Genomic DNA, 23,121 nt, shown 5'->3' on the forward strand with positions numbered 1-23,121 from the left:
CCCATGTCCTTAAACCTAACCTTTCAAAGGACAAATCTAGAAAATTATTATAGCAGAAGGCCACAAAGTTATCTGTTTCTCTTGATGTCTAGATAAGTGACTTCCCACCAAAGTTATGGTAATCTAAAAAAGTTTTTTACTACTCTCCCCCCTTATCTGTTTTTTGTGAGGGTGTGAGTTGAATAGTCATCTCATCTGGTTAGCCAAATAGAGTTTGTGTCTTTGAAGCGACCATGACCAGGATTAATTTACCTAAGGTTAAGTGGAATGAAAAGAACTAGAGGGCTGAGTCCAGTCCAAAGCCTAAGAAAAGACCATGTTTCAAACTGAGGAAACTAAAATAAGCTAGTAAAGCTCAGAAACCATTAGACCATGGTACCTGGATGGGCCAAGTAGATATTTTATATTGGAAAATAATGCAGTATTGCAACTCCAGGTAAATTGAACATTACTAGTCTTTGTATATGTATCATTCAGAGATGGTAAGAATTAAATAAGGGCTGAAATGAATGCTCTGACATTTTATAGTCCTTTTATTTGGCTGTATTAAGGCATGGTTTTAATCAAGTAATGAAATAACCATTCCTATTTTCACTCTCAATATTAAGGAAGTAATTCTGAATACTATACTTTGTGGTTAACGGCACAAAAGGCAATTCCATAGGTCAATTATCTTTTGCTTAAACCAATGGCTTCCCCCAAGAACAAAGAGCAGCAAATCAAAGCAGCTAATCGCTGTTACACTCAAGAAGATTTCATTATAAAATGCAACATTGTCATTACAGTCACTTGAATGTGCCACAGTGTACAAGTAATAGATCCTAAAGAACTGGTAGGGAAGGAAGCAAATAAGAATGACCCCTATAAAAAGCAGGTTTTTCAACTGGGCCCAGAACTCCTGATGGGATAGTAAGGAGTGGCGTAGCTTCCGCGCCATCAACACAATGATGATGCTCTGGAGGACCAAGAGAATCACTGCAATAACTATGACAATAATGACTATCAAATAGTTGATGACTTGCACATATGCGTGAGCAAGTTCTTTGTGGAATTTAAAACAGTGGTATTTGTCATAACCCTCATGAATTCCATACTGAGAAACAACCAGGGGCACCACAATGATAATCACCAGTAGCCACAGGGCAGTACTGGCAGCCACAGCATGCAGTTTTCTGTAGAATTCCACTTTGTCCTTGTGCTTGAAGAAGATGAGGTACCTGATGACTAGGATCACAACGTAGAACAGGAATGTGAGGTACATGTGGATGTGCAGCATGGCACTCACAAATTTGCAGAAGGGCAACCCAAATGTCCAAGTGTGCTTGATGAGGTAGGTCAAGCGAAAAGGCACTGTCAGGAGAAAAACACTGTGGACCACCACCAGGTTAATGACTGCTGTGGTGGTCACAGACCGGGTGTTCATTTTCACCAGTAGGAACAAAATGGAGATGATGCCCACCAGTCCTCCAAAGAGCACTATGAAGTAGAGCCTGGTTAAATGGGGTGACCTTATAGGGTTATTGCAGGAGGAACTATTGTGGTCAGCCATACTTCAGGAGTCACCTGGAAGAGATAAAGCACCAGTGTAACTAACAAAATTCCAGGATTTTGTTCATATTTTGTTCACATTGCACTGGCAATGTGACTTTGTCACTTATCTGTTTACATGACGTAAGCTTTATGTGCCTTAAGAATGAAGATGATTGTCATATGCATTTCTGTGTACTCTACACTGAAAACACAGTTAAGTCATTGATTCTTGACCTTTAATGGTTAAAGACCTCATCAAGAGGTCTGTATATCTACACAGTCAAAACTATTTGCATAAAACTGATTGCAGACCATTTGAAGCTGATACATGGATACTACTACTGTAGCAAACACTGGGGGAAAAAAAAAATCTTAAGATGGACAGAAAGCTGAGTGGATGCATTAAATTCACGGAATACTTTTTTTCTTTTATGTATCATTATAATTCTCTAATTCCTTCCAGCTCATCAGCAAATGATCCAAGAATATTTATGCTTAATTCCTTTAGGATACTGATGAGTTTGGCTAAAAAACTGGCTAAATCAAGGCAGCAGCAGGCAATAGGAGGGTATATCTGAATTTCTCATCACAGTTATATTATCATCTAAAAGTGAGACCTTGGCTAAGCTAAGTTCTTATCATGGGCCCCACTGAGAATATAGCATGTCTCCTAATTCTCCCGTTCCCCCACCCTTAAATTCATAAAAGAACCACTATCATTTTTCCTCCTGGACTCCTGAAAGATCCTTTTCCTATACAGTCTTGGTCCCTTCTAATTATTATCCACATTCTAATTTATTATTTACTAATTAATAAATATAGTAAATAATAAAGACGTATTAATCTAAATACTTATTAATCTTTACTTACTCTAATCAGGTCACCTCACTTTCTTATTTAAATTCCTTCAATGGCCTCCCATTTCTTCTAAGGTAAAAATCAAAATTCTTGCATGTTTAGAATGTTTTGAGTTGTGGCAAAATCTGATCCCTTGAGACCAGATTCAAGAAATAATCTAGAGATGAAATTGACAGGATTTGACATGAGTTGTATATTGGGAAATGAAGGGAGAGGAGGTGTCTCAGTCACTCTCGGATTTCTTACTTGAACAACGGGGTGATAAGAGGTCTGTTTACTGATACCAGGGAAACTGAGGCTCAAATTTAAGGAAGAGCAGTAGTTGAATTATGCACTTCATAATTATGCACTTTGTAACACGTTTGCAATTATTCTTATTCTTTTTTTAATATCTCTTCATACAATCAAACTTACCTAGCAATAAAAATGAACCAACTACTGATAAAATACTGATGAATAGAAAAAGCATTATACTAAATCATGTATTCTCAATAGGGTAATATTGCCCCCAAGGGGGCAAACGTTTGTTCTGGAGGTGTGAAAAATCTTACTTTTACTGTATAAAATACAGATATACATATAGTACATAAACAGACAAACAGTATATCTGTGGTATTAAAATTTCATAAGAGGGAGAGAGATAATTAGGGAAATAGGTCTAAAAAGGCTCTTTAGAAGGGCAATAATAAAGTTGAGAACACTATACTAAATAAAAGATGCCAGCCACAAAAGACTACATGCCGAATGATTTCTTTTTCTAAAAAATCACAACTAATGTGACAGATCAGTGTAGCTCAGGGCCCAGGTTGCAGGGGAAGGGATTAACTTCAAAGGGGCTTGGGGGAATTTATGGGATGATGGGATGTTTTATATTGTGCTGGTTACAATTGTAGTTATTTGTCAAAGTTCATTGAATTGTACACTTAAAATTGGTGAATTTTCTTGCATAGAACTTATACCTCAATAAGACTAATTAAAAAATAATAATAACCTGGCCCCAGAGAGCCTTTACTTTCCTGGGTATGGAATAGAATTTCCATGCAGCCGACCTTAAAGCTTGCCTCATGTTATACTGATTCTGTGTGATGTGTAACCTCTGTACTTGCCTTTTATTTTTCTCTGTAGAAAAGTAGTTCCATCAGGTAAATGTGAAATTATACTGTGTTCGTATCTGAACCAAGCATGAACGTGCCACCATAAGTCCTGCTCATCATTTTTTCAGCTATTTACCTAGAAGGACCAGCTTCTAAAAGAAGAAGAAAATATGATCAGTTGCATATCATCTGTCTCAAGTCCTCCTTTCTTATCACCAACTGCCATGGTCTCTCTCTTTCAGATATAAGAAGCTCATGTTAAATCTCTTCTATGCACCAGGTACTACATGAGATGCTTGCCTGAACATAGTCTCATTTGACCCTCAAAGCAGTCCTGTGTATTGTATATGTATCACTATACTGATTTTCAAATGAAGAAACTGAGCCCCAGTCTGGATATCATTTGCCAAGTTCTCCAAAGTCTCACACACACACACGCACGCACTCATGCATGCACACACACTCCTTATTGTAAGTCATGGAGAAGCACGTTGTGCATCTCCTAAGCCCAAGCTCCTAAATCTTAACATAAGAAGGGGGGAGGCCATGAAGAAATTTGGTTCTACTCAGATAGCTGTATGCCAGTATATCTTAAAAGCTGCTTTTCCTTCTTTTTTTTTTTTTGGCCGTGCCATGTGGCATGTGGGATCCTAGTTTCCCCGACCAGGGATCAAACCTGCTCCCCCTGCACTGGAATCACTGGACCGCCAGGGAAGTCCCTGTTCTTCCTTCTTTTTGGATTTCTTATTTTCTTATTCCCTTTACTTAGTTTACAGCAGACCCCATAAGTTAGCTCATTCAACATCCATTCTAACCTCTTCTGGTCTGCCAGAAAACTTCTGTACAGATTTTTTGCAGTTATAGTGCTTGTATGTGACCTAGTTTCTGCTAGTTTGTTGCACTACTGCAAAACTTGGAGGCAAACTGAAGGATATCAATGTGTAGAGAGTTCAGATCATTTGGCAAGACAGTAGTGGAAATGTCTGGTTGCTCTGGGACAGCAATGGCACAGGTATCCAGAACTATACATCATGGATTTCAGGAAGCAATAGTTAGTCAGTGATGTTTCTGCTATGAATCCCATGGTAGTATTGAATATTTTTCTCTACATGGAGCATGTCTTTGTAGCAGCCAAGCCTGGTTCCCAGACATTCCATGATATTCTGTAAACTGTTACCTTCTAATAAACACCTTCTGCTTAAACCAGCTAAAGTGGGTTCTATTGTCTGCAATTAACAACCCTGATATACCCGGTTAATTCCTATGATCTTTTAAGAATCAACTGAGGCATCATTTCTCCCAGGAAGCCTTTCCTAATATGCATTCTCAATTCAGGTTGGATGTCATTCCTCTTTTGTCCCATGGAATACACCAACCACACTTACCTCTATTATGGCACTTATCACACAGACCATAATTCAGTTCTGCATTCCAAACAAGACAGAGCAAGGAAGAATCGAGTTTTCCTTTGTATTCATAGAATCTAATGAAGTTATTTAAATTAGTGTAAATATTATTATTGAAAACTAACATACTTATAGTACAGTGCCCCAATATAAGTATACAGTTCAATGAATTTTAACATAATAAACATACCCTCACTGAAGGTAATCACTATCCTGACAACTAAAACCACATAGTAGGTTTGTCTACTTTGAATTTTATATAAACTCAGTGTCGTTTTTTTGTGTGTATCTAGTTTAATTCACTCAACAATATGCTTTAAGATTCATCCATGTGTATGGTTTTATCTTATTTAGTATATTGTATCATTGTATAAATATTTCACAATTTATCCTATCTATTGTTGATGGACAATAGTGTTATTTCCACTTATAGGACTATTATAAATAATGCTATAAACCGTAAGCAAAACAAAAAGACAACCTACAGAATGGGAGAAAATATTTGTAAACAATGTGACCCACAAGGGATTAATCTCCAAAGTATACAAACAGCTCATGCAGCTCAATATCAAAAAGACAAACAACCCGATCAAAAAATGGGTAGAAGATCTAAATATTTCTCCAAAGAAGACATACAGTTGGCCAAAAAGCACATGAAAAGATGCTCAGCATTGCTAATTATTAGAGAAATGCAAATCAAAGCTACAGTGAGCTATCACCTCACACCAGTCAGAATGGCCATCATGAAAAAGTCTACAATCAGTAAATACTGGAGAGGGTGTGGAGAAAAGGGAACCCTCCTACACTGTTGGTGGGAATGTAAATTGGTACAGCCACTATGGAGAACAATATGGAGGTTCCTTAAAAAACTAAAAATAGAACTACCATACGACCCAGCAATCCCACTCCTGGGCGTAGATCCAGAGAAAACCATACTTCAAAAAGACACATGCACCCCAATGTTCACTGCAGCACTATTTGCAATAGCCAAGACATGGAAGTAACCTAAATGTTCGTCGACAGATGAATGGATAAAGAAGATGTGGTACATATATACAATGGAATATTATCAGCCATAAAAAAGAGTGAATTAATGCCATTTGCAGCAACATGGATGGACCTAGAGATTATCATACTAAGTGAAGTAAGTCAGACAGAGAAAGACAAATGTCATATGATTTCACTTATATGCGAAATCTAAAAAACGAACTTATTTACAAAACAGAAACAGACTCACAGACTTAGAACTAACAAACTTATGGTTACCAAAGGGGAAAGGATAAATTAGGAGTTTGGGATTAACATATACACACTACTATATAAAAAATAGATAATCAACAAAGACCTACTCTATAGCACGGGGATTTCTACTCAATACTCTGTAATAACCTATATGGGAAAAGAATCTGAAAAAAGTAAATATATGTATATGTATAACTAAATCACTTTGCTGTGCACCCAAAGCTAACACAACATTGTAAATCAACTATACTCCAATATAAAATAAAAATGAAAAAAAAATAATGCTACTCTGAACATTCTTTTTTTTTTTAATTAATTTATTTATTTATCTTTGGCTGCATTGGGTCTTTGCTGCTGTGCTCGGGCTTTCTCTAGTTGCGGCAAGTGGAGGCTACTCTTTGATGCGGTGTGCGGGCTTCTCACTGTGGTGGCTTCTCTTGTTGCAGAGCATGGGCTCTAGGTGCGTGGGCTTCAGTAGTTGCAGCATGCGGGCTCAGTAGTTGTAGCTCTCAGGCTCTAGAGCGCAGGCTCAGTAGTTGTGGCACACGGGCTTAGTTGCTCCTCGGCATGTGAGATCTTCCCGGCCCAGGGATCGAACCCGTGTCCCCTGCATTGGCAGGCAGATTCTTAACCACTGCGCCATCAGGGAAGCCCTGAACATTCTTATAAATATCTTTTGTGAAAATAAGCATTTCTGTTGGGAATTTACCTAAATGTGAAATTGATGGATTGTAGGGTATGTATATGTTCAGTTTCAGTGAAAACCGCAGTTTCTGATATAAATTTCCACTAACAGTAGATGAGAGTTTCAGTTGTTCCACAACCTTGAGAACATTCAGAATTTTCTGTCCTTTCCGTTTTTGCCATTGTAGTTGATATAGTTGTATTGCATTGTGGTTTTAATCTGCATTTACCTAATGAATAATAAAGATGAGCACATTCATATATATCTTTTGGACACTTGCATATCCTGTTTTGTGAAGTACCTTTTGAAAGTCTTTCACCATATTTCTATTTGGTTGTCTGCCTTTTTCTTATTGATCAGTAGTAGTTCTTTATGTAGCCTAGATATTACTCCTTTGTTGGAGATATGTATTGTAAATGTCTTCTTCTACTTTCCTTTCATTCCTTAATTGGTATCTTTTGATGAACAGAGCATCTAATTTTTGGTATTACCAATTTGTCAAATTTTCCTTCAGAGTCAGCACTTTCATGTTCTTTTAAGGAATCTGCCTACTCAAAAGTATTAAAGATAGTATACTGTGTTTTCTTCTTTTTAACTTTATTTTTTTTTAATTTTTAGATATACAATTCATAGAGAATTGATTTTTTTAAATATAAAGTAAGGTAGGAGACCATGATTATTTTTTCCCATATAGATAACCAATTGACTCGGAATTGGAAATACCATCCTCACCCCCACTAAACTGTGTCATAAATCAGGTGACCACATATGAGTCAATTTAGCCCATTTTTAGGTCTCCAGTATGTTCCGCTGGTTTATTGATCTATACATGTGTGAATACCGCACTGTCTAAATCACTATTGCAATATAGTAAGTTTTCATATCAGGTAGTGCAATTTTTTTAGCTTTCTTTTCCTTAAGATCACCTGAGCTATACTTGACCTTCTGCATTTCCATATAAGTTCTGGAATCTGCTTTAAAAAAGTCTAGTGTTTTTAATGGATTTTCATTAAAATTGTAGATACCGATAACTTCAGATAGATAGTAATAGCTTTTCAATATGTCTTCTAATCACTGAACATAATATATCCCTCCATGTTCTTTTTTTTTCTAATTTTTTAATTATATTTTTTGAATTTTATTTATTTTTTCATTCAGCAGGTTCTTATTAGTTATCCATTTTATACATATTAGTGTATATATGTCAATCCCAATCTCCCAGTTAATCCCACCACCACCCTGCCGCCATTTTCCCCCCTTGGTGTCCATACGCTTGTTCTCTACATCTGTGTCTCAATTTCTGCCCTGCAAACTGGTTCATCTGTACCATTTTTCTAGGTTCCACATATATGCGTTAATACACGATATTTGTTTTTCTCTTTCTGACTTACTTCACTCTGTATGACAGTCTCTAGATCATCCACATCTCTGCAAACGACCCAATTTCATTCCTTTTTATGGCTGAGTAATATTCCATTGTATATAGGTACCACATCTTCTTTATCCATTCATCTGTCACTGGACATTTAGGTTGCTTCCATGACCTGGCTATTGTAAATAGTGGCTGTATCAATTTACATTCCCACCAACAGTGCAAGAGGGTTCCCTTTTCTCACACCCTCTCCAGCATTTGTTGTTTGTAGATTTTCTGATGATGCCCATTCTAACTGGTGTGAGGTGATACCTCATGGTAGTTTTGATTTACATTTCTCTAATAATTAGTGATGTTGAGTAGCTTTTCATGTTCTTCTTGGCCATCTGTATGTCTTCTTTGGAGAAAAGTCTATTTACATCTTCTGCCCATTTTTAGATTGGGTTGTTTGTTTTTTTAATATTGAGCAGCATGAGCTGTTTATATATTTTGGAGATTAATCCTTTGTCCGTTGATTCATTTACAAATATTTTCTCCCATTCTGAGGATTGTCTTTTCGTCTTGTTTGTAGTTTCCTCTGCTTTGCAAAAGCTTTGAAGTTTCATTAGGTCCCATTTGTTTATTTTTGTTTTTATTTCCATTACTCTAGGAGGTGGATCAAAAAAGATCTTGCTGTGATTTATGTCAAAGAGTGTTTTTCCTATGTTTTCCTCTAAGAGTATTATAGTGTCCGGTCTTACATTTAGGTCTCTAATCCATTTGGAGTTTATTTTTGTGTATGGTGTTAGGGAGTGTTCTAATTTCATTCTTTTACATGTAGCTGTCCAGTTTTCCCAGCACCACTTATTGAAGAGACTGTCTTTTCTCCATTGTATATCCTTGCTTCTTTTGTCATAGATTAGTTGACCATAGGTGCGTGTGTTTATCTCTGGGCTTTCTATCCTGTTCCATTGATCTATATTTCTGATGGTCTCCTTTGCTCTGCAGAAGCTTTTTAGTGTAATATAATCCCACTTGTCTGTTTTTGCTTTTGTTGCCTATGCTTTTGATGTCACATCCAAGAATTCATTTCCAAGGCCAATGTCAAGAGGTTTTTCCCCTATGTTTTCTTCTAGGAGTTTTGTGGTTTCAGGTTTACAATTAAGTCTTTAATCCATTTTGAGTTAACTTTTGTGTGTAGTGTAAGATGAGACTCCAATTTCATTCTTTTGCCTCCAGTTTTCCCAAGACCATTTATTAAAGAGACTACCCTTTCCTCATTGTGTATCCTTGTCAAAGATCAGTTGACATATATGCATGGGTTTATTTCTAGGTCTCTATTCTGTTCCATTGGTCTATGTGTCTGTTTATATGCCAATGCCATACAATTTGCATTACTTTGTAATGTATTTTGTATTACAGCTTTGTATGGTAGCTTTGTAATATGTTTTGAAATCAGAAAGTGTGATGGCTCCAGCTTTGTTCTTCTTGCTCAAAATTGCTTGGGTATTCAGAGTCTTTTGTTGTTCCACGTGAGTTTTAAGATTTTTTTCTCTTTCTGTAAAAAATGTCATTGAGATTTTGACAGGGATTATATTAAATCTGCAGATCACTTATGCTAGTATGGATTACTATGAGTAGTAATTATAACAATATTAATTCTTTCAATCCATGAGTACAGAGTATTTCCACTTATTTCTGTGTTTTAATTTCTTTCATCAGTGTTTTATAGTTTTCAGTGTATAAGTCTTTTACCTCCTTGGTTAAGTTTATTCCTGAGTGTTTTATTCTATTTTATTCTCCTATTGTTAATGGGTTTGTTTCCTTAATTTCTGTTTCAGATAGTTTATTGTTAGCTTATAGAAATGCAACTGATTTTTGTATGTTAATTTTGTATAGTGCAACTTTGATGAATTCATTGATTAGTTCTAACAGGTTTTTTTGTAGAGTCTTTAAGGTTTTCTACATATTAGATAACATTATCTGCAAATAGACATAATTTTGCTTCTTTCTTTCCAGTTTGGATGCTTTTTATTTCTTTTTCTTGCTCTTTTTATTTCTTTTTAATTGCTCTTTTAATTTCTTTTTAATTTCAGTACCGTGATGAATAGAAACAGCAAGAATGGGCATCCTTGCCTTGTTCCAGATCTTAGAGGAAGAGATTTCAGTTTTTCTCCATTGATTCTGATGTTACCTATGGATTTTTCATATACAGAGTTTATTGTGTTGAGGTAAGTTCCCTCTATACATAATTTTTTGAGAGCTTTTATCATGAAACAGTGTTGAATTTTATCACATGCTTTTTCTGCATCTATTTACATGATCGTGTGACTTCTATCATTCATTCTGTTAATGAGGTGTATCACATTGATTGGTTTATGTATATTGAACCATTCTTGCATATAGGGATAAATTTCACTTGGTCATGATGTATGATTTTTTTTAATGTGCCATTGAATTTGGTTTATTAATATTTTGTCAAGAATTTTTGCATACATGTTCATCAGGGTTACTGTGCAGACTCCCAGATGGTCTGCCTTAAATCCCAGCTGCTGCATTCTGTCTTATCTTTTGGCTAAGCTGTGCCATGCAGTCTCTCAGCCTGCCTGCAGGGGGCACACTCTCACATCACTCCCAAGGAAACCATCTCCACTGTGGCCTAGGTAACACAATGAGAAAAGAGAGGTTAAAAAGGCTCTTTCTTCCTAGAGGGGGTTCCTTTTTCAAAAACTCTCTTCCTCTTTGCCTCCTTCTACATGGCACTTTCTCTTTTTCGTTCTCTTAAAGACTGCTCCATTCCACACAACTGTCCTCCTCTACCAAGATGGCTCATCAGCTTTTGAAAGCCAAACAGAACTAGAATGCAGCCTAGAGGAAGAAGACAATGAAGCAGTAAAGACTTTTGAGAGTCATAGGTAGTAAGGGAGATCAGATAGGGATTTGGGCCCAATTTCTTCCCAGTGAAAAAAATGAAAAAAAAAAAAAATGTGTGTCCAAGAAGTATTCCTCTGCATGTGGGATATGACTCCAGTGACTAATAGAAGTTTTTAATTAGTTGGCATAAAAATTTCATTTCTCCTCTCCTTCATTTTTTCTCAGAGAAACACTTAATTCTCCTACATACATGACTTGCTTGTAGCCGTGACTGTGTATGTCCAATACCACACTATCAGTCACTTTCCCACCTGTGTAGGGACGGGGCATTGCAGCATGTTCACAACATCCTGATACTTGAGAAGAGATGGGCACATGGATGAATAGCATTATTTTATCAATATTACCTTAGACAATTATATTCTCCAAATTGAAGTTGAAACTTTGAAATCTGAAGACAATTCTCATTTGAGTTATGAGCAATGTCATGTTTTTCTTACTGTCAAATTTCTTTATACAGTGGTTTACTTCAGTGACAATAGCAACATCAATTCAACCAAAGTAAACGGATTTGTTTGAACCTAGATGGTTAAATGTTTCCTAACCTATTACTTTATGTGTTAGAGTTGGACACCCACAAAGAATAGGGGATATCTCAAGTTTTTGCACAAAATTGGAATTTCAAAGCTTAAAATCTTGGAAAGAAATGCCTTCATTTCAAAAACTTTGAACCACACAAAAATAGTAAATGCCATTCAGAAATGCTTCCAGTGCATCACTGCAGAATAATAGCTTGCTAATGAGAACAGTCCTACACTGGGAAAACCGAGAGGATGTCTGAGAGAAGCAGTAAGCTGTGTGACAGACAGGCCTGGGAGACAAACACCACAGGCAGGACCTGGGGACCTGAAACAATTGAGCCACCACCCACAGTCATAGCACTCAAGGGCAAGCTCAGCTGAGGGCTTTGACATGTGTTATATACAGAACTTGCCAAGTGTGAGGTTCAGTAAACACTTGCAGATAATATATATTTGCTTATTAAACGAGAAGTTCTCTTTCTTCCCCTGGATGTCAAGTTTAGATGCTGTGTGTTTGGATTTTTTAATATTCAGGCTCAGGTTTGGAAATTTGCCCTGTGCTTTGGGACAAAGACATTTTGAAGAGGAAAAAGCCTGAAACTTAGAAGACACCTGGATCGAATGTTTGAGACACACTAGTTATTATTATTTAAAGACTCCACCTCACACCCAATTTTTGTAGAAAAAAATAATGTTAGCACTAGCCCAATATTTACTGCATGGTAAGTGGCTAGTATATCTGTAATGACTGAATGAGAGAGAAATCAAGAAAAAGGGGGATGGAAAGATAGAGAAGGGAGAGGAAAAAAGAAACGAATAAGGAGAAGGAGGGAGAGGGGGAGAAGAAGAAGAAAGAAGAGGAAGACAGGCTCTAAGGTTTCCAGCCAGCCATGCTGTCATCACTTGCAGGCCTTGAGCTGACTAATATCTTCCTGGCATCAAAGCCTTTGTACCTGGAAATAATACAAATATATTTATTTACCCACTTGATTGTCTAATATAATATGAACTTTTTGCAAAAGAGTGCAGCTGACCTCTGTAAGACCTGAAGGTAAGGGCTATAGTTTCTGCTTCCAGGGAGATGATGCATTATGAATACAAGGAGCCAGGGAATTTTTTATTTTGTTTATTTATTTATTTATTTTTTAATTTTTAAATTAAATTTAATTTATTTTTTTATACAGGTTCTTAGGAGTCATCAATTATATACACATCAGTTTATACATGTCAATCCCAATCTCCCAATTCATCACACCACCCCCAACCCCTGCCGCTTTCCCCGCTTGGTGTCCATACGTTTGTTTTCTACATCTGTGTCTCAATTTCTGCCCTGCAAACCAGTTCATCTGTACCATTTCTCTAGGTTCCACATAAATGCATTAATATACGATATTTGTTTTTCTCTTTCTGACTTACTTCACTCTGTATGACAGTCTCTAGATCCAACTACGTCTCAACAAATGACCCAATGTCGTTCCTTTTTATGGCTGAGTAATATTCCATTGTATATATGTACCACCTCTTCTTTATCCATTCGTCTGTCGATGGGCATTTAGGTTGCTTCCATGACCTGGCTATTGTAAATAGTGCTGCAATGAGCATTGGGGTGCATGTGTCTTTTTGAATTATGGTTTTCTCTGGTATATGCCCAGTAGTGGGATTCCTGGGTCATATGGTAATTCTATTTTTAGTTTTTTAAGGAACCTCCATACTGTTCTCCATAGTGGCTGTATCAATTTACATTCCCACCAACAGTGCAAGAGGGTTCCCTTTTCTCCACATCCTCTCCAGCATTTGTTGTTCGTAGATTTTCTGATGATGCCCATTCTAACTGGTGTGAGGTGATACCTCATGGTAGTTTTGATTTGCATTTCTCTAATAATTAGGGATGTTGAGCAGCTTTTCATGTGCTTCATGACCATCTGTATGTCTTCTTTGGAGAAATGTCTATTTAGGTCTTCTGCCCATTTTTGGATTGAGTTGTTTGTTTTTTTAATATCGAGCTGCATGAGCTGTTTATATATTTTGGAGATTAATCCTTTGTCTGATGATTCATTTGCAAATATTTTCTCCCATTTGAGGGTTGTCTTTTCATCTTGTTTGTAGTTTCCTTTGCTGTGCAAAAGCTTTGAAGTTTCATTAGGTCCCATTTGTTTATTTTTGTTTTTATTTCCATTACTCTAGGAGATGGATCAAAAAAGATCTTGCTGTGATTTATGTCAAAGAGTGTTCTTCCTATGTTTTCCTCTAAGAGTTTTACAGTATCCGGTCTTACATTTAGGTCTCTAATCCATTTGGAGTTTATTTTTGTGTATGGTGTTTGGGAGTGTTCTAATTTCATTATTTTACATGTAGCTGTCCAGTTTTCTCAGCACCACTTATTGAAGAGACTGTCTTTTCTCCATTGTATATCCTTGCTTCCTTTGTCATAGATTAGTTGACCATAGGTGTGTGGGTTTATCTCTGGGCTTTCTCTCTTGTTCCATTGATCTATGTTTCTGTTTTTTGTGCCAGTACCATATTGTCTTGATTACTGTAGCTTTATAGTATAGTCTGAAGTCAGGGAGTCTGATTCCTCCAGCTCCATTTTTTTCCCTCAAGACTGCTTTGGCTATTCGGGGTCTTTTGTGTCTCCATACAAATTTTAAGATTTTTTGTTGTAGTTCTGTAAAATATGCCATTGGTAATTAGATAGGGATTGCATTGAATCTGTAGATTGCTTTGGGTAGTAGAGTCATTTTCACAATTTTGATTCTTCCAGTCCGAGAACATGGTATATCTCTCCATCTGTTGGTATCATCTTTAATTTCTTTCTTCAGTGTCTTATAGTTTTCTGCACACAGGTCTTTTGTCTCCCTAGATAGGTTTATTCCTAGGTATTTTATTCTTTTGGTTGCAATGGTAAATGGGAGCGTTTCCTTAATTTCTCTTTCAGATTTTTCATCATTAGTGTATAGGAATGCCAGAGATTTCTGTGCATTAATTTTGTATCCTGCTACTTTACCAAATTCATTGATTAGCTCTAGTAGTTTTCTGGTAGCATCTTTAGGATTCTCTATGTATAGTATCATGTCATCTGCAAACAGTGACAGTTTTACTTCTTCTTTTCCAATTTGTATTCCTTTTATTTCTTTTCTTCTCTGATTGCTGTGGCTAGGACTTCCAAAACTAAGTTGAATAATAGTGGTGAGAGTGGACATCCTTGTCTTGTTCCTGTTCTTAGAGGAAATGCTTTCAGTTTTTCATCATTGAGAATGATGTTTGCTGTGGGTTTGTCGTATATAGCCTTTATTATGTTGAGGTAGGTTCCCTCTATGCCCACTTTCTGGAGAGTTTTTATCATAAATGGGTGTTGAATTTTGTCAAAAGCTTTTTCTGCATCTATTGAGATGATCATATGGTTTTTATTCTTCAATTTGTTAATATGGTGTATCACATTGATTGATTTGCATATATTGAAGAATCCTTGCATCCCTGGGATAAATCCCACTTGATCATGGTGTATGATCCTTGCTTGGGCAATTTTAAGTAAAGTTATAGATCTGCAGCCTCACGAATGAAAAAATTCAGTTTCAACAAACAACAGCATTCTGGGTTTGAGCTATTATTTTTGCAATCACTTGAGGAGTTAAACCTTGTCCTGACTTGATAATTTCTGGTGACCCATAAGGAAATGAAAGCTGAGGTCAGATCCCCATAAGGGTGAAACTCAGAGCCTTTGTGTTTGTACAGAGTAAGAGCCACACTGCCCTGCAAGCCACCTCAGCACACTATTTCACCACCTACTTTCTCCAAAATAAGGAGCAATCTGTTAGTTCTTTCCATTCCCAGGGGGAGCTTTTTTCAGATATCTAGGTCTGTTAGTATTAAAATGTGCTGTGAATTCTGACGCTCGCATATGTCCCTCACCTCCTTACTGGAAATGTTGCTCCAAAGAAATACCTAGTTGCCCAAGGATTGTGTGTTCTCAGAAAATGTTAAACCTGTGGGAGTGTGTTCCTGGAAATCCCCTATGCTCGAGGCTGTAATGGTCTTCTTGCCACCTTCATCACAGGACCTGGCCTACTTAATCCACCCCAGTCCCAAAGACAGAAACAACCTGTCGGGTAACCAGTAAGGGAGGAGGGCTTCCGAGAGACAAAACTCGGTAGTCAGCCATGCTAGTAACTTCCTCGCCTCTAAGCTTGCATATAGCCCAATGAAGAATTGAAATATAACAAAGTAAGGATAGGATATCACTAAAGAGGCTGCTTTTCACATTTTCATTTCATATGATTCACGCTGAGTGTGTTTCATCAAGAGTATCATAAGTAGGCTTTCTTCTTTTCAGCACCACTCTGACCATTTTTGGTGCTTAACTATCTACTTGTTCATCTCCATTTTTTTTCCTTCATAATAACTACAATGGTTTTGTTTCCTTTTCTTTTCTTGGTGTTTCTGTGTTTTATTTTATTACAGAAAGGCAGCAAAACTTAAGAAACTAAAGAAAAATTAGATGAACAGAATTTTTCCACTCTCTTGAATATTTTAGTATATTTTCTGCTAGTATCTTTCTGTTCATCTATGTTAGTGAGATAGATATAATTACATTGTACCTCAATTTTCAACCCATATTTTTCACTAGTGATATATTGAAGGACTTAGCCTTGAAGCTTCTGTACTTTTAAATGACTACGTAACATCCCATCAGGTGGTCATCTTCAAATGCTATTTAACCAAATATTCAGCAATGGGACATTTCCAACTTACTGTTGTTATAAATAACTCTATGATAAACATTTTTGTGAATTAAGCATTTTACATATTTTGGATTATTTCCAGAAGCTGGCATCCAAGAAAAGAGTGGTCGTATGACGTGAAAATATTTATGGATCTAGATTTACAGTGCCAGCAATCTTTATTCGTTGTTCTTGTGGGAGGAATTCTGAAATGAGCAAAACAAGGAACTATGGGTAAAATGCTGTCCTCAAGTAACTCATTGCCCCTTGAAACCATACCCTCAGCCCTCAGCAAACTAAGCCAACAACGAAAGAAAAGTATTCCAGAAGTTCTACAGGTATTCTCCTGTTCAAATCCTGTCTTTGCTTCACATCTAAATAGAGCTCTGGAAAAATCATTGACCTCTGTCTTGGAGCTCAATTTAATCTGCCAACAAGTCAAGATGCCACTGCCAACAGAACATCTAGGGAGGACTGGGAACGGGAAATGACTTTAGAGAATGTTGAGCTTCTTTATTAAGGGAAAGATGGCTTTTCATTTGAGAACTCACCAACATCTATGGTTGGAAGGCACCATACCTCCAAGGCAAATGTGAAATATCTTAGAGCAGTAAGGCTTTCCACAAGTCAAAGCTACTGAGAAATTAGCCAGGCAAATCTGCTGAGGCTCCCCCTTCTCTCATCTTCAGTCCCAGGTGCCTCTGGGTCTGTGCTTTCTCATCAACAGTGGACGTGTCGATTCTAGCACAATTTGTCAATAACAGAGCTGCCACGTTCTCAGTTCTTCCTCATTTTGGAAATGTCACATACGTTACTTATAATCCTCCCAAGAAGTCTAGGAGCTGGGTATTTTTATCCTTAATGAAAAAATTGAGGCTCTGGAAAGCTCAGCAACTTTCCCAGGTTCACTCAGCTAACTAGTGGCAGCACTGAAGCCCAAATGCTGAGTGCCAGTTCACAGAGTTGCAGCAGTACAGAAGTCTTCCTCCTGTGGAAAAAAAGTGGACTTTCCATCCTGCTGCAGCCCTGCTTTCCTCTGAGGTGGGGATTCTCCTAGATAATTGGTCCTTGTTTCTCCACTGCACTTGTTTACACATCTATGACCAGTTACCAGGGTATTTAAAGGCAGTTAATTTGAATACTAGCAGGAGACTTGGAGAAGTAATTAAATAGGCCCACTTGATATTCTCTAAAGTCAATAAATGTTTGAGAAGTGGTTCATCAGGTTGCAAGAGAATAGAAAAACAAAACCACATTAAAGTTTAATTACCAAAATTTGATTTGTCCTGAAGATAAGAGTCCTGAGCCCCTTTCTTAATTCCTTTTCACTTCTTGAACTGTAAGTCCATAATTCCCCCTTTTTGAGATTGGAAATCACACTCAGAGATGGTTAAAGTGGGCCTGACCAGCTGCTCAACCCCAGATGAATCTAGCCCAGAGAGAGCCATGTCTAGCCATCGATGGACACGAGGGGCTGCTCTATGTCAGTGCCTGCTGCCCAGTGCCCAGGGATCCCTGATGAGCAGCTGGGACACAGTCTTCTCCTAAGAATGTCAGGCTGGAGTCATACCACACCTCTCCTCTGACTGCTTTTTGCCTAATTCCTGGTTTTGCTTTCCAGCCCCCTCTTGGTTTTGAGTTTCTCTGAACTCAAAAAACATCTTCACATTCTGCTGCTTCTGTCTTTCACTCCATGCCCTCTTTCACTCCATGCCCTCGCATTAATTTAGATGTGTCCCTCCCAGGACCAGCCAGCCCCTCAAATATTGATTCCAGCCTGGCTCTAAAGTTCTTTAGGGACTCCTTCCTCTGTTATTCATTTTGGCCCCTATTTCCAAGGGCTGCTCCTGCTTCCTTTCATCGTTGCATTATTTCTAATGGAATCTCTGGAAGAATTCAAGCTTTGCCTTATGCTCTTATTCCCTCACCTCTTTCCTTCAAAGTTTATCCCCTATCCCATCCCACAGGGGCTAAAGTAAGTTCTTGCAGAAATCCCAGCGTAGGAGGAGGTGCCACTTATTTCCTCAGTTTCCCATCTAATTCTCAGCTCTCCCCACTCCTTTGTTTTTGATTTGCTTCCCAGCTGCCTCTGAACTGCATATTCTAACCACAGTCAAGGTGAATTCTAAGATTAGATAATTTAGTCCCTTCTTAGAAAAATGACTCAGACTCTCAGATACGTGTGGCAAAGGGTACGTTTCAGTATTTTCAAAGAGAGGAACTAAGTTGCTAGGAGCATTTTGGTCCTCTTTACAGGAAAAGAGGACCATTTTGTCCATTATTAAACACAGGGTGAGATCCATGTTAGAAGTTGAAATGGGTAGAAGAAGCAACTAACCATTAATGCCAGATGAAAGAAGAGGTGCCAGATATTCAAACATGGATTGGAAAACTTCTTGGCAGCTTGTTGTACAGAAAACTCATCACGGAATCTGAAGGTAAGATAAGATGACCAATCCTGAGATTCCATAATTTAACAAAGACAGGGCTTTTGCAGTCCTATCTTAACTCCATCTCTTAGCTCACCCAGACTTCCGCTTTAGGCTCAAACAACAAAACTGCCTTGTGATGGTCTGATTACCAAACAGTCAAAGGCATTTCTTTCTTGGCTCTGATTCACCCTCAGCTTCTTAAAGCTACCAAATACCACTATCAGTACTTCTCTGGATTCTGGCCGCGGAATTATTCTTAAGATAGAATACTCAAAAAGGACTTGGACTTTCAAGTTCCAAGAATGGCCAACAGTGAAAAGCATTCACTGGAGATTGAAAACCTGTGTCATTGACTTGTCCTCAATATTTTTCCCCTGGATGATGTTTTTTCATCTCAGATGACATGCTAGTATTGTGGCTAATATTCTATATTCATTTATTTAAGCTACAGCTATGTACAATGAAAGTAGAAATGCCTTGCCTTTCCCATGTTTTCTGAGTAAGATGGTGTAGTGGGGTTGAATGGTGGCCAGCACCCAGAAAGATATGTTCAATTATTAATCCCAGAAACCTATGAATGTGACCTTATTTGGAAAAAAGAATCCTCGTGGATGTAATTAAATTAGGGATCTCAAGATGAGATCATCCTGGATTATCCATGTGGGCCCTAAATCCAATGACAAGTGTCCTTTAAAGAGACACACAGGGGGCTTCCCTGGTGGTGCAGTGGTTGAGAATCTGCCTGCCAATGCAGGGGACACGGGTTCGAGCCCTGGTCTGGGAAGATCCCACATGCCACGGAGCAACTGGGCCCGTGAGCCACAATTACTGAGCCTGCGCGTCTGGAGCCTGTGCTCTGCAACAAGAGAGGCCGCGATGGTGAGAGGCCCGCGCACCGCGATGAAGAGTGGTCCCCACTTGCCGCAACTAGAGAAAGCCCTCGCACAGAAACGAAGACTCAACACAGTCATAAATAAATAAATAAATAAATAAAAGAACGTGAATTTCTTTAAAAAAAAAAAAAAAAAGAGACACACAGGGACTTCCCTGGTGGCGCAGTGATTAAGAATCTGCCTGCCAATGCAGGGGACACGGGTTTGAGCCCTGGTCGGGGAAGATCCCACATGCCGTGGAGCAACTAAGTCCGCGCACCACAACTACTGAGCCTGCGCTCTAGAGCCCACGAGCCACAACTACTGAACCTGTGTACCACAACTTCTGAAGCCCGCATGCCTCGAGCCCATGCTCCGCAACAAAGAGAAGCCACCACAATGAGAAGCCCGCGCACCACAACAAAGAGTAGCCCCTGCTCGCCGCAACTAGAGAAAGCCCGCGCACAGCAATGAAGACCCAAAGCAGCCAAAAATAAATTAATTAATTAATTAATTTTTAAAAAAAGACACACAGAAGAGAGATACACAGAGAGAAGAAGAGAAGGTCATGTGAAGACAGAGGCAGAGATTGGACTTTATGCAGCCACAGGCTAAGGAATGCCTGGAGCCTCTAAGAAGCTGGAAGAGGCAAGGAATGATTTTCCCATAGACCCTTCAAGGGGAGTGCGGCCCTGTGAGCCTTTGATTTTAGACTTCTAGCTTCTGACCTGTGTTAGAATAAATTTCTATTGTTTTAAGCCACTAAGATTGTGATGATTTGCTATGTTACCCCCAGGAAACTAATACAGGTGGATATTAGTTTGGTGTTTACATTAACACCAGCAGAAGAAAGTCTGAATTGTGGCAGAACCTCTGAGTCTGTAATGTCAGAACCCCCCAGATTTGTGTGAACATTTTCAAGTACAAATTGGCTGTGTTCCATACCACTGGCTTCGCAGATTGCAGAAGGAAGTTAAGAACATCTGATGAAACTCCTCATTTACAAATAGTAAAACAGACTGTTCATGCCTCTATATTGCACCCCCCTAAAACACACACACACACACACACACACACACACACACACCCCACTTGTCAGGGAAGTCTAAAATAAAAGAGTATTATGAATCTGAGCTCTGCTTGAGTTATGTATCTTCAAATTCCATGCTGTTGGTGGACATCCAGACCTTTAAAAAATTCCCTAAGGTCCTATGAGTCAGAGATATCTACATATTCTCTACCAGCCTTGAGACCTCAGAAGAGCCAAGATTTACGTGGATGAGGTGCCAGTTGGCAAATGTCCTGTTTCCTTTGCCTACTGGTGGCTCTTTCAAGAAGTTCCCTGAATGGGTGTCACTCTTCTTGCCTCAAATCAGACTCACCAGCAGAAAAGACTTTCTAACCCACATTTTCCCTAAAGTTTCTATTTTATCCAGAATCATCATTCACTTTCTTCATGTCATTTAATACAATGTCTGTTAATGTATCTGTTAATTTATATATTGATTGACCCTTTTCCTCACTAGGCATGCATCTCCATAAAGACAGTGACCATGACTATTTAGCCCATCACTATTATGATGCAAGGTCCATAGTAAACACTAAATATTTTGTTGATTATTTGTTGAATTTAAGACTTCTAATCTCCCTTACTAGGTATAAACTTTTTAATGGTGGAAACTTTCAATATAATTGATGTATTTTATCCCTGAGAGAAAAAGGAATACATTGCAAAGCTATGAGACCAGGGGATCCATTTCCTGGTGTATTTATTGTCTTTGAATAATTATATTTAAGATGCATATGTTTTCCCAAGAGATATGTAATAAAGATTATATAGTAATGAATGAGGGACACAAAGTAAAAGGAGACACAGGCCTGCCCTCAAGCAGCTTATAATCTAGTGTAGGGGGCAGATGCATGTAGTAGAAATACATGCAGGTGGAATGAGATAGTGCTTTGAGGGCACAGTGGTGGCGGGAGAACAAGCTGCACTGGGAGAAGGAAGAATCCAGGAAGGCCTCACAGGAGAGGCTGCTTTTGAAATGGAACTGAAGGATGGAAAGGATTTTGCAGGCAGAAAGAGAGTAGATGAAAGGAGGAGGAGACTGGAAATGTCAAGGGATGGAACAGCACGAACCACAAAGAACAGACAACAAACTTTTAAGGGTTTGTTAAGGAGAAACATGATCCTCTCCACTACGGCCTGAATGTGTCAACCAGCAAACACACAACCTCCATAGATCTTGATAGTCTAGTCCTGGTTGTTCAGAGATGTCCTCAGTGCATTTAACTTTTGGAGAGAAGGGCGGTGACAGTAAGAGATATGTTTGTATTTCTCTTTTCTTGTTTTGTTTTAGACCATATGCTTTAGACTAGAGGAAAGAAGTGTAGCTTTTCCCTTTTGTAGATTTGAAAGCAGCTTCTCATTCTTCTCACAAAGCCTCAGTCCACATTTTCTGGGGCTACATTCCCTGCTGACAGTTACTATGTGTTACAAAAATGATGTAAATTTTAATCTTAGTCAGAGACACACACAATTAGGAAGACCTGTCTGTAATCAGAAATAGCCATGGTTTACACATGGCCTTGCTCTATTGTGATAATATCCATCATGGAAAATTAAGGGTCTTTGGCTAGGGAACCTCCCACATATCTTCCTGGGTACCTTATATAGAGCTGGGTCCTAATAAATGCTCACAACACCCTTGGCCCTGTGGGAGACACTTTATGCAGCTCTAGTCTGTAAGGGAAACCCCTCCCTTTAATGCTCAGATACAAAGAGTTTGAGTTGAAAACCTAGCTGAAAGTTCAGCAATGTTATGTCCTCTTTTATAACAAATGAGATACAAGTAAATAAAGTTGAAACTTCATTCAGAAATAGAAATTCTTAAGAAGGGAATCATGTAAACTGAAAGAAAAACATGCTTTGCAGTACACGGATTCCTGAGCAACAGAACTAACTCACCTGAGAATACAGAAGTTACCACTTTCAGCCAACAAGAAATGATACTTCTGATCACACGCTAATTTTTTTTTTTGCCATTCTTATTGAAAAAACAGATCCAAGTAAAACAGTGAAATAGGATAATTTTTGTTCTTTAGGGTGCTACATTTTATACTAAAGCCCTGGATATTACTTCTTCTAATCTCTGTCCATCCTATTCCCTAACAAATCTTATTTTTTTCCTGGGTCTTAATTTCTCTCAACAACATATTATAAATGGCCAAAAAAAAAAAATAGTCCTTTATGCTCTAAGTCATTTTTCATTTCCTTTAAGAATTTTCCATTATTCCTCTCCAAGGAATCTTTCCCACCCTAATACTTAGTTGTACCAGTTTTGTTTCACATCATTTCAAGGTGTCATTATAGTCATTAATTTAGCTTCTCCCTCTCTATAATGAAATATAGACACCCATGGCAGGAACTGTGTCTAATTCTTTTCAGTTTCCCCCATAGTTCTTAGCAAGACTGTTG

At 38.1% G+C, this 23,121-nt stretch overlaps 1 protein-coding gene across 1 annotated transcript; it reads right to left on the bottom strand.

Moving 5' to 3' along the window:
- Positions 1–637: 637 nt before the first annotated feature.
- Positions 638–1,549, bottom strand: GPR141 (G protein-coupled receptor 141). Its single transcript, XM_007195133.1, has one exon. The coding sequence runs from the start codon at positions 1,547–1,549 to the stop codon at positions 638–640; it is 912 nt and encodes a 303-aa protein (XP_007195195.1).
- Between the last annotated feature and the right edge of the window lie 21,572 nt (positions 1,550–23,121).

Source organism: Balaenoptera acutorostrata, chromosome 7 (genome assembly GCF_949987535.1).
Source record: "Balaenoptera acutorostrata chromosome 7, mBalAcu1.1, whole genome shotgun sequence".
Taxonomy (NCBI): Eukaryota; Metazoa; Chordata; class Mammalia; order Artiodactyla; family Balaenopteridae; genus Balaenoptera; species Balaenoptera acutorostrata.